Raw genomic sequence first — 13,585 nt, 5'->3', positions numbered from 1 at the left:
AGAACATAAGAACCCCAATTATCGCTTTCAGAGAGATGCTCAAGCCTGAAAAAATGCTTTCTACTGAATGTGCTTGGGATGAAAGTGCTAGGGCAATAATTGAAACCCCACTAAAGTGGTTTGTTTAATATTCAATATTAATTAATAAGAGTGTTAAGCAAATATGAATTGAAGGGGGCTGAGGAGACGCTGCTCTATTCAAAATTTTGTCAGTAGCCTCAGTGAATTTTCTCGCAATGCTCTTTAAATTATTGCTGGGTCTCTATCTTTATAATTATGTTTAGTGTGATGGTAGTCAATTCTCACAAAAAGTGAAATAAGTGTATAATATGCAAATGTGGGATGCACATTGGCATACAAAGCAGCGCTGAATCAAATTTCAGAAAATATATATGATTTATTAATTAAAAAAAAGAATAAAAACACATAAAACAAATGGCAAATTGATATAAACAATTGATATGCTGCCCTGATGGTATGGTAACCCCTTGTTCCTATTAAGCTTTGGAGCAGCTGGTAAAGTTATACTGTACATTCATGGTCAGTATGGAGAAAAGGGTGGGTTATAGTTACCAACTGATCACCATAGTATTGAAAGAAGTCGTATATCGCTCTGAATATTGCAGTCCAGAGCATATTTCCTTGTATTCCAGCTATGATGCTTTAAATATTTTATTACAAGACCCTCAAGTGACAATGCTTGATTTGTTTCAGCATATATATATATATATATATATGTATATATATATATATATATATATATATATATATATATATATATATATATATATATATAGTGGACGGTGATGAACCGGCACTCCCTTGAAGGATGGGGCAACTGCCCTGGGTGCCTTCGGTGCAATGTGGATTGAAGGAAGAAATCTGCGACACTCCAAGGGACTTGTAGATAATACGTTTATATGGTGCAAATAAAGTGTACACAAAGTACAGGTACCACACAATGATGTCGACGTTTCAACACACGGCTGTGTTTTTTTCAAGACAGTGAGGACCTGTGTAAACCTTGCACGGCGGCAAGAACATAACAACAACGCTCACACGGCGGTGAGACTTTTATACATACCTGCCTATGATCTCTCCTGCGGCCGTGTGAGGCGAGCGTTCTCCCACGAGTGAGAGACGCACACCTCTGACGTCAGTCCATTTGCTGTTGCCAGGCAACCCAGGTAACCTAGGAAACCTAGCCGGCTCAGGACGCCGTCCACAACGTTTCATTGCTCTTTATTGCTCAATAAAGAGCAATGAAACGTTGTCGTACTCATGACTGATTAAGAGCCTTTTTTCAAAGACGTTTGGAGTGCTACTTCCACCCCCTAAACCCTCTATTGCTACATTGAAGCGGGCACCCAGCGCAGCAGGAGTTTCCTATAGGGAGAGCCGGATCCCCACCCTTGTCTATATATATATATATATATATATATATATAGAATGATGTGTCACAGGATGGCACTCAATGCAGGTAATTGTTAATAGTCCGGTGCCAGGTACATATGAGAAACATGAAAGCACTTACCCCCTCTTACAGGAAAGGATTGGAACCAGCACACGGATATGAAGTGAAAGAAAAAACGTGGTTTATTGTACAAGCATTATTGCACAACAGACAGCTGTTCACCTGACAGCCGTTTCAACTGCATGGCATCAGATGAAAACTGCTGCCATGCAGTTGAAACGGCTGTCAGGTGAACAGCTGTCTGTTGTGCAATAATGCTTGTACAATAAACCACGTTTTTTCTTTCACTTCATATCCGTGTGCTGGTTCCAATCCTTTCCTGTAAGAGGGGGTAAGTGCTTTTATATATATATATATATATATATATATATATATATATATATATATATATATATATATATATATATATATATATATATATATATATATATATATAAAATCTCTGACGGTGTACACAAACAGCGGCACTCCAATTTTAGCGCATTGAGTGATCCAACGTTTCGGGGCACATTCGCCCCTTTGTCAAGGTGTGCAAACCAAGCACAGCTTAACAAAGGGTTGAATGTGCTCCAAAATGTTACCATAGGTAATTGTGTTCTAAGTTATGCCTGGTGCAGTCTGTGATGAAATGTGCCTGATCGTGGGGTAATATGCTGTCTTGTTTTAAGTGATGGTCATGCACTACTAGTGTCTCGAATGTGTCTATCAAGTGTCCTCTCATGTGTTGGGAGTAGAACTTGGATTTTGGTCTAAGGTTGGAGTGTCTGTATGTAGTATCCTGACTATCCATAGATTGATAAGGGAATGGTTTGTGATGATATTTTGCCAATGTAAGTTTCCTGATAATTTTGGAAATTTGTCTTTCTTCAAGCGTGAGGTTGCTGAGGTTGAAAATGCCAGAACTGTCTGTTTTGTTTGTCTTGGGCTCTTGTTTTTTTATGGATCTTGTTTCTTTTTGTATGTTCTCCCTATCCTACATCCTCGTCTAGTGTGGCTAGTTTACTTTTGTTTGTCTTGACCAACCGTTTCTCGTGTTGAGTTGGTGGTGCCTCCATGTAGTTTGGGTTTGTGTTGTTTCATCTGCAGGACCTGCCTCCTGCTGCTTGGGCTAAAAAAGGGGAATCTACACATGTTGTGTCGATGTTTCTTTTTTCTAGCCCTGTGTCTATTAAGTCATCGACCCTGGCCACGTCGTGTAATGTGGCTTCCTGTTGTGTGTCTTCTCTGAAAGTTACAAATGGTAATGAAGTCCCTATTTTTAGGGATTGTCTGGCTAGTTGTTCATATGCCTGCGGGGTCTCTTCTCTAATGTTGTATGTGGAGAAGGAAGTGTCTGCAGTGTCGTCGTTGTCAGATATGCTGAGGATGGTGTTGTCTAAATTCTCAGTTGCTTGTTTTTGTTCAAGTCTGAAAGGGGGTATGGTTGTTCTGCTGTGCAGTTTGGTCATATACAGTACTGTTGATATGTTAGTCGCAACCTTTTGTAAATGGGGGTATTTGTCTTGTTTCTTTCTTATGTGGGGTTTTTTATTTATTGTTTTTCTGTATCATATGTTTAGACCCTTGGGATTTGTATGTTTGTCCAGAGTCTTTGGATTTGTTTTTTTTGGGTGGTCTTTTTCCAACTTTGTCTCTGAGTATCTTAGCATTTTTTTGTGTTAATGATTGTGTTATCGTTCCTTAACGTCTAGATATGCTTTCTAGTTTAGGAATTCTTTGATTTCCTTGAACTCATCAAGTTGGTCATTTAATATGTTGATCTCAGTGTTTACTAAGTCAAGCTCTGCGAGTTGCGTGTCTATAATCAGTTGTGTCAGTATTGTGGATTAGTCATGGGTGATTTTCTCCCACTGAGTAATAAAGGGTTTGCTTTCTAAATGGGGTTTTGGTATTTTCTTAATTTTTAAACCTTCAGGTATTAAATTGCTGCTAATAAACCATTGTAGTGTTCTGACATCCCACCATAATTTTGATTCTTTAGTCACCAACTTTTCAAGTGCTAGAAAAGTGTCGCAGAATTTTGCGCCATTTGTTTGTATGGTAGTGGTCGTGTCTGAGTCAATGAAGATCTGGGTTGCTTGGATGTCCCTATCTTGTCTGATGTCTAGAATCCCCATTCGAGGGAGCTGCACACCCTGGGCCTTGGTATGGATATGGTTAGAGGGGATTAGCGCTCGCCTAATATGGAGATTGATAAACTATCAGCTGCTGGTCTCCAGAGAAGCGGGCCACCCTCTAATTAAAAGTATGAGGCAAGGAATGGCAGGGACCTGCGCTAAAATAGTCTACCATAAGATTGCTTTAGTGTCTATATACAATTATATTACTGACAGAAAATTACAAGGAAAAATGTGTGCTGCAAGTCTGATGTTCTTTATTATGCAAAAGGATGCTTCCCAGCTGGGAGGAGACTTGCGATAGATGTTGGGTGGGTAGAGGTGTAAGTTTGTAGCCTCAACGCATATCGACAAATTTGGGTCTTCTTCAGGGAGAGTGTATAGACTGGGATCTTGGTGGTGGTTTAAACAGTTTTTCAGTAGGAGTGGCAAGTGTCTAGTGTGGCCATCTTTATTATGGGCTACATGCCCTTAAGCACATGGATAGTTTTTTCCTTAATAATGGCACAAGTCTGTATGACCATCTTTGTTATGGGCTATATGCCTTTACGCATATATAATGTGAAGATGGGTGTATAAACAGAAATTAATTATAAGTAATATAGACACTCAAGCAATCTTATTGTAGACGATTTTAGTGCAGGTTCCCACCATTCCTTGCCTCATACTTTTCATTGGAGGGTGGTCCCCCTCTCTGAAGACCAGCAGCTGGTAGTTTATCAGACTCCCTATTAGGTGAGCGCTAACCCCCCTCTAACCATATTACATTCAAGTGAGTTTAACCCAAAAAAATATTTGTAATGCCACCATTTGGTTATACAGGTCGAGTATCCCGTATCCGAATATCCGTTATCCGAATTATTCCGAAATACGGACATTCCAGAAAGTGAAAAAAACATTTTTTTTTGCTAAAAACTCACTGGGGACATATGTAACAGCATCACTGGGGACATGATATGTAACTGGCACTATATATGTGCAAGACAATGATTGCTTGGCATTCAAATTCAGTGCTGAGATAGTACACACATTTTGTTTCACGTTTTGAAACCTTGTTTTTTGAACAATTAAAATATGTTTGTGTGTATTTTATGTGGTAATAAAATATATTTGTGTGTATATTATGTGTTTATACAGCATAAATGCAAGATACTTCAAAATACATCATTGAAATATTAAAATATTCCGAAATACGGAATAATCCGTTATCCAAAATTCTCCTGGTCCCGAGCATTTTGGATACGGGATACTCAACCTGTAGTGGGTATTTAAAAAAAATTGGATCATGTAACTGTGTATATGAAAGTAATATAAATAAAACCAAAGGGATATATAGGTGAATAAAAAGAGGAGAAAACTCAGGAAAATAGTAAAATAGTCATCCTTGAAGATGGAACTTTAAAAACAAAAATGCTTTCCAATGGGAGAAATGAACAGCTAATAGTGCAATATTGTTTTAAGCATTTATTAACATAACACACAAGCAAAAGGTAAAATTGGACTTGTACAATATAAATAATTGATAAAAGCAGATCTGTTTAAGAATGCGCTTTTAGTTTCTGAAGGTTAAAAAATTTGTCTCAAGTATGAACCTAAAAAAAGCTCATATAAAAAATATCCAATGTTCAATTAAACATGTCTACTCAATAACAGAACCTATCACACACATGTCCATAATGGTGATATTCCATGGGAGTATTGCCTTTCATATCCAATTTACTGAAGTCAAGTAGAATTATTCATACACGTCTCAATGACTGTTATCATTTTCTGCCTAAAGGGATTTAAACGATTTTTGACTACATTACTGGAGAAAATAATTTCCTACCCATTCCCAAGGTTTAAACAAGATATGTTTATCTTCTAATGTATGTCATTCCTACGTTCCTTTAATTTCATTTGTTTAACATATCTTATTTTGAACTTACGAGTATTTTATTGCTTTCTTTAAAGGCTTCAAAACTTCCAATGTCAATTATTATTGTAGGCGTTGGACCTGCAGAATTTGACGGTGAGTGGTTTATTTATTGAGTCAATGTACTGTGCAGCCTAAATTTCTTGAAGTTGTCATATATTGGTAAAATATACTGCACCAATATTCATATCCTATTAGTTAGTCTCGCAGTTACCGTTTATTAGATATATATAATACTAATTTTGCATGCTGTTAATCTAGGTTTACTTCATGTTATTGTCAATGAAAAGAAATACCCAGTATGCTTGTACTGTATTTCACATTATAAGTAGCAAAGAGCACAATTATTTCTGCTGTTGTATAAAATGTGTCTGGCAATGACCACAAAGAATTCTCTCATTCCTGCCAAGACAGTGTGTCTGTAATTGAATATGCCTTATTTGCTAAATGGTACAGAACATATTGCCTCTTGTAAAACAATTCAATAAATGAACAGTTATTCTTTTGAGCTTTATATTAAGAAAGTATGAATTCTGAAATTGGAATAAAACAAGAGCATGATTACCGGTCATATCGACAGTATATGAATGACTTGTTTGGAAATAACCAGTGTAGAGTGGGAGCTGGATTCTTGTTAACCCGATATGGTAGCTGTCCAATAGCTCATATGTGTTTATGAGGAAAAAAACAAAAAGAAAGGACAGCAGTCAATATAAGGTCTGTATATATGTTTTGAACAGGAAAGTGAAGGGACCAATTCTGGCAGAAAAAGGTTCCCAAGGGGATATCGTACCCTCACTCACAATGAACAGTGCGTGTACATCCACATCAAGGTTTCTTTACACTTTTGAGGAAAACACCTCCGTGCAGGGGAAATGATTATTTAAATGAGTGCGTACCGTACTCACATGTACACAGACAATGTAACTCCTATAGAGGTATCTTTGGGCCCCAGTATGACCAATGGGATTTCAGCAGGTACCCCCAATATGCTCCAGTATGACATGAAAGGAAACAAGGTTCTCTCTCAGTACAAATATTCTTTTATTCATCAAGGTAAAACATGGGTGGTGTGCATAAAAACAATCTGCACCGAGTTGGTATACAAGAAAGGGGAACAATATCTGAACAAGCAATGTATGGCCATCCACCGCTAGCCAGGTAGTCCCCAAACGGTACAGATAATACAGATGCACAGCTCCTCTCTCACCTTTGTTGTATTGTTAGTATATGAATGACTGCCCACTCAATGACTGAGTAGCATAACTATTTATTTTGCTAGTTAACATAATTAATAAGCAAAGTTTTTTGATCAGATGGGATAGTAAAACTAAAAAAAAATAACGGGAAGGGAAATTTTACAGCAGTTATAGTTTGAATGAACCTTATAGAATGGATATAGGTTTAGGTTCTTCCAACTTTAGTTCACTTTTTGAGTACAATGGACACCACCTATGTTCCCACTAATGGGTACCATCCGCCTACTTGGTACCGTACACAGGCAGGTGTAAAGTCCTTCCTAGACAGTGAGCCATGACATCACAGTTATATAGTTATATGCACAAGCCTTATCTGGATTGCTTGCCAGACCATGAGTAAGTTGACAACATATGGTCAATATGGTCAAAAAGCTTGACATGGCAATGGTTGACACATGAAAAGGTCGACATGACTTTTTCATGATTTTTCCCCATTTTCATACTTTAACATTCCCAATCGGAGACTATGTGGTTAGTAAAGTGTGCCACATTGTCCAGGCACATTAATTATGCATTTTTGGTGTCGTTAGGTGCCGACATTGACACAAAAAAAAGTGAAGCACTTATGTTAAAATTTTCCTTGTGTCATCTACACATAATCAACTTGCTATACCACATCTGGCACAAACAATACCATCAATGGATGCTGAAATAGGCCACCTAATTGTCTTATGTATAAAACAGAATTGATAATAAATAAACCATTCCTACCTTTTGACTGTCTGTAGATACCCTGTCTGTTGTATCACTGTCTCCTTTTGTAAAGCGCAACGGAATATGCTGCGCTATATAAGAAACGGTTAATAAATAAATCTTTCATTTTAAAGCAATGATCGAATTGGATGGAGATGAAATCAGAGTTTCATCAAGAGGACGGTTTGCAGAACGGGACATTGTACAGGTAAAACAGTATTTGGTTAAATGTCTAAGAAGAAGAATGCTATGTACTGTACATTGAGTAGATTTCTGATTAAAATAAATGCTGTTTAGATTTTTTTATATATATTTTTAATTTGTGAAAACCTCATTATTTCAATAAGAGCAATGAGACTCAAATCTTACTTCAAGACTTAAATTAGGTTAATACTGTAATACTTGATTTAACAGTAAATGTAATACTACAGTATTTTGTATAAAGAAGAATGGAAATGTAATAATTTTACATTTTAAATATTAATTTAATCTGTAATTTGCATGGTTTCATTTTATTAAAATGAACAATGCAGTTTTACTTATCTGACTGCAAATATGTTCTTATACAGTGGTGTCCATTTATACTCTGTCTGAAATAACACCATATGGGACTGTTTGGTTCACCATGGACTTTGTAACTTAGCTGAGTCAAGAGCATTTTTCTTTAAATTTGCATCTATTTCATCTTACTAAAGTTAAAGAACTACATTGCTGGGGTGCACTATCTTCTATGTGACTAAGTGGGTAATTAAGACCTGATTGCACAGCTGCAAATCCACACGGTGGTCGATTATCAATAAACTGCGTATGTGTATGGCCCATAGTATGCATGCACAAAGGTCATCCTGCGATGAAGTCCTGCTACGTTTTCTATTTGCATGCAGTCCACAAGGTGATTGACAGTAATTCGCCGTCTGCGGTTGAAAACCGGACGTTTAGTGGGAGTGCAAAGATAAAAGCAGACAAGCCTGTCCGAGAATGTTTTAGGCGTGCCTGACTGTCTTAGGGGAAGGTGTGTGATGTCCTCTTCAGGTCAGATATGCCTGTATTCATCGTGCTGCCGAGTAAGTCTCTGGCTACTCGGAGCCTGCAATGACTGGTGCCCCATATAAAAATTATTAGATGGTGAGCCTTTTACAATGAGTTAGCCCCTAAGTCTAAGATCTGGGGGGGGGGGGGGCTTTGATTTAATGGCTGCACCAGGCCTCCTGTCACATTTCATCATTTTTATTCAGAAAATCTGTAAACATTTATTCCAAATTTTGTGAGCTGCAAGAAGTAATGCACTAATGCAGTAATGCACTAATGCAGTGATGGGACTTTGTGAGTTACTTTGGTCACATTACTCCCCGTAGCAGAGCTTGTCCGAACAAGCGTCTCATGCTATAAAGCGAAAAGATGATGTCAAATGTAATGCATCTTTATTCTTTCTTTATTTTAGTTTGTACCTTTCCGAGACTACATTGACAGAACTGGAAACCATGTTTTAAGCATGGCACGGCTAGCCAAGGATGTCTTAGCCGAGATTCCTGACCAATTTCTTTTGTATATGAGATCCAGAGGATTCAAGCCATTTCCTGCTCCACCTCCATACACACCTACTGGGCACCCACTACAGACTCAGATCTGACTAGTATAAAGTACAGTTCTTCCAACTTTTTGTGAAATCTTGGAAGCTGCCAGTGCCAGGCCAGCTTTGAATTAAGGTGCACTAAGACTGAACCCTTACCAAGACCTGCTCATATGCATGGAAATGCGAATGCTTTTTTGGATCTAAAAAATCTGTTTACAGACCAAAACTGTAATTATTGATACATGGAAAAAATAGAAAGATTTTAAATACTCGGCAGGAAAAAAAAAAAACACACAAAAACTGTTTCCTATCTGAGTCTTATTTTTGTGGCTGTTAATTTTTATTAGAACTGTTGGGGAAAGCACAAGTCACACTTTTGTTCCAAACCTTCTTGTTCTCCCTGACCGAGATCTACTTATGTGGGAATGCAATTCCTTAGTGTCAATGTTTACATGTTACTAATTTTTAAAATTCAGTACTTTTGTAACCGTTCTTAAAAAAGGTTTTAAATGATATAAAATCCAGTGTCTTCTAGCTGGCAATAAATATACAGTAGCTACATAAAGCAATATCCCTATAAAGGATCTCTTACACAAAGTTTAGAAAACATGGGCTGGTGCTTTAACATATCTTGTAAAGAAAGAAATCCCAAGCTTCAGCACTTATTAACCAGTCTTCATATGAAAAGAAATAAAGAATGGCTTAAACAAATTAAGTTAACACAGAAAAAAAAAAATTTCCCCTTCAGTAGTTTATTCTCTAAAAAATAAAATTGAATAAACCCTCTTTTCAAATCATCAAATTAAAATCACTGATAGTGACATATCAAACACAAAAGAAAATGTCAACTTATCAGTGTTCATGATTGACCTTTTTTTTATTTGGATTTCTATTAAAAAATATTTTTATATTTTATTTTGTAATGCTTCAACGGGTGCATGGTGTCTTAAACTGTATGTCAACGAGATGATGGTGATGATGCAACATGTTGAGAATTATTGTTAGCACCTAATCACATTACTGTCATAGAGAATTGCAGATGTAGAAACTAAGGATGTGTTGAGAAATCGGTCTTCCGTTGCTCTGTGCGAGTAATGCTAATGCAGGACTATGAGAGCGCCGAGATGTAAGAAGAGATGTATGTCCGTGTAACTTTACACAAAACTATGTTTACTAAATTACCCAAATACATATATATATATATTTATATATATGCTTGTTCATATATAAAGGTACAATGTTTTTGCATGTACAGTTTTTACAAATATTACACAGTTTTGTGCTATTTTGTGTCAAATACAATACATTATTCTAGAACTAATGGCCTTAAACACACACCCAGTTCCTCAAAATGATTGTGAATTGCCTTTAAATGATGGAAGCTATTCTATCTTTTTTTTGTGTTGACCTTGTAACTGCTTTGTATTGTAATTTTTATTTGCATAATATATGCATAAATATTTTGTCTACTTCTATGATGTACTGTTAAAACTAAATTTATTGTAATTACCCCTTTCTTTTGTAAGCATGGTAACAGGTATTTTGCTGAATTATATTATATCTACAATTTTAGAGGATATATACTTATGTAATCTGATATCTTAATTTTTTATTATATTAAAATAAATGAAACACCGAACATGGGGATTCTTATTGCACATAATGAAAAAAAAAAAAACTTAATTGAGCATCCAGTTTTAGATCTAATTACTAAATTAGCTCACATGCAATGTCTTTGTTTGGGTTCAAAAGTTGCAATGTCAGTGAGCCTTTTAATATTTTATTAAAATGGATTAAATGGTACACTAACAGAAACATGCATTGCAAGGTAAGATTTAACCAGACTGTGCCTGTGGTGAATACATTTGTAAAGTTAAACAAAAGACCAGGTTATTATTTAATATTTACAATTCCAGTAGAAACATTTACAAATCATATATGCAGTATATTTTCTTTTTTGATATTTTATTTGTTTTCAATGAAAGAGGAAAAAAATTGTAATCCCAAATAATATGGTATAATTAGATAGGAGAAAGATCACTAGTAATGATTGAATAGACACCATGAATAAAAGTGAAGAGATACAGTAGATTTAACCTTTCCAATATTAGTGTTCTAGCAATAAAGACTGCTAAAGGCTGGTAAAGACTGAGAAAAATGTATACAGTAGATTGATTAATGGACATTAAATAAATGTAATATGCAGTATAATTCTACTATAGTTTAAACCTACTACACTAAAGTATTTATGATGAAGCAGTAACTAATGAGGTACCAGGAGGAAGAGTGTGAATGATACAAGATTTACCATGATGTGTATTACAGCATAAATACTGATGGTGTGATTCTACCTTTACGGAGATGAACGAAAATCAAGCAACAATTAGGTGCATAGACGTGGATGATAAATAAATGTGTTATGATCTGGCAGGATACATTATTCAACACATTGGGTGAAATTTAATAGAATGAGAGATTCAGAAAGTGAGAGATTTGGTAAGAAATCTTCAAAATCAAACTGGTTTTGTAGTGTAAATGATTGCTGCTTTAAAAAAACCAGGAGATTTCTTGCCAAATCTCTCACTTTCTGAATCTCTCATCCTATTACATTTCCCCCATTAAGTCTGCGTAAATGAAGGATGAAAGGAGTATAATTGAAACATTATATGTTTCAGTATTAAAATCAAGATTATTAAATACTGGTAACATAGCCAGGAAGTGGCTGGGGAGGGGTTGCTGGTTAATTCAATGTCTAATTAACCAGCAATGATCAAATCACCACCTAAAACCTAAAAACCAGGTGATAAACATCTTTCTTACATGTGGTAGCTTGTTGCTCTGCCACATTCCCCCCCCCCCCCCCCACGTGATAGGGGCATGTGACTCACATACATAGTTAATGTGTGTCGCGTGTTCCAAGCCTCAATATCAAAGTAAGAACACGGAAGTCGGGACATCACGTGACCATCTATATCCGTCTCATGTGTTTCATGAGCTACATCTAGTAAGTCATCTGACTATTCAGGAATTTGGATGCTTTTTCTGAAAAGAGTATATCTCTCCATGTTTAGAGCCCAATCATGTGAATCGTTGCACCATGTCTCTGTTGTACCAATCATATCATAGTGGACGCTTGTGGACAGAGTTTTAGGGGGGTATTCAATCTTCGGGTCACGGCAGACGAGCTTGCTCGCCTGCCGTGACCCAGTCCCGTTCTCGGTCAGCTCGACCGAGAACATGCAGGCGGGATTCAATGTCCCGCCTGCAGCGGGACGAGAAGGGGGCGTGGCCGCGAGTTGCGGCCGGGAAGTGACGAGATGCAGCCGGCAGCTCGTCACTTCCCGGCTGTTCTCGGCAGAACGAGCCCGACAGCTAGAGATGTCAGGCTCGTTCTGCCAGGAAACCCTGTTCAATGCTGTCGGGGAAGACAGCATTGAATAGGGCCCGTCGAGCATCTCCCCCACGGGAGATGCTCGACGGCGATTGAATCTCCCCCTTAAGCTCCCCATTATTGCCTGCCAAGCTTCTTGCATTGAAGACAACAGGCTGTATGGTTATCACACACCTGGCAGAAGATTGCCCTGTCTGTTTTACAGATGATAGAATCCCCTACCACCTCAATCTACCTTCGTGCCTTAGACTTCTTTTCCCATACTAAGCCTGATGTGCTGGTTGCTAGAGGAGTTGGTAACATCCAACCCCTCCGGTACTGAAGCAGCATCCGCAGTAGCCTCATCCAGTCTGGCAAATCTACTGGGATTAGCTAAATTAGCACTGGCCTGCCTCTTCTTCCCCCTACTACTCCTTCTCACCCACCTCATCTATTGCTATTGCCCCTGATCATCCAAAGTTTCCACCGTAAGGTGAAAGCTTTTTACCAAGTTTGCAATGTCCCTCAGATTTTCTATGGTCTGCCTTAGATCAGATATCTGAGCTTCCAAGGCAACCATCTCTACACACTTCACACAGATGTATTCACCCTGGATCCTCTGATCCATGTGCGTATACATCTGGCATGATTGCCGACCCCACTCATGATCATTCTAGGGTGAATCCTCCTAATACCAATTTATTTAAATGTTAAGGGAAATTAAAAGGATAGAAAATCTACCACAGCTACCACACGGCTGCTATATACTATACTATATTGTACTATGGAGATACAATCTGGGCATTTATTATTACTGAAGGGGACCTATAAAGAACCTATACAGAACCCATCAGTATACTATCTGGATATTATAATCACTGTAGGGAGAATATACATGTACGTGAACTCCTATACCTATGGAGATACCTATACAGATACTAGTACCATTTAAAAATAAAGAAAATTAGCAATCCGCTATCATCTATCACTGTCCTTTAGCAATCCCGCACACTCCTAATACTCCTAGGTCAAGCAACAACCCCAACTCAAATGAATCGAAGAGAGATCCAAAAAAGTTACAATACAATATTAATACCTCTACTACAGGGTTTTACACTTGCGTCTCACAGTTGTGGTCATTGGTTTCAGCTGCTCTCCGTATCCAGTCCCACCTCTATCTCCGC

The 13,585-nt window shown here is 37.4% G+C and overlaps 1 protein-coding gene across 1 annotated transcript in view; it reads left to right on the top strand.

Moving 5' to 3' along the window:
- Positions 1 to 10,639, top strand: part of CPNE8 (copine 8) — a 315,213-nt gene extending 304,574 nt beyond the window's left edge. Inside the window, exons 18-20 of the mRNA XM_083182933.1 lie at positions 5,545 to 5,602; positions 7,593 to 7,666; positions 8,900 to 10,639. Coding sequence (XP_083039059.1) covers positions 5,545 to 5,602; positions 7,593 to 7,666; positions 8,900 to 9,088 — 321 coding nt within the window. The 3' untranslated portion in view covers positions 9,089 to 10,639. The remainder of the gene's footprint in view (positions 1 to 5,544; positions 5,603 to 7,592; positions 7,667 to 8,899) is intronic.
- Positions 10,640 to 13,585: the final 2,946 nt, after the last annotated feature.

The sequence above is a fragment of the Crinia signifera genome, chromosome 4 (assembly GCF_055691185.1).
Source record: "Crinia signifera chromosome 4, ASM5569118v1, whole genome shotgun sequence".
Lineage (NCBI taxonomy): Eukaryota > Metazoa > Chordata > Amphibia > Anura > Myobatrachidae > Crinia > Crinia signifera.
Note: the sequence above shows the minus strand (reverse complement) of the source record. Positions and strands in the feature narration are given on the sequence as shown.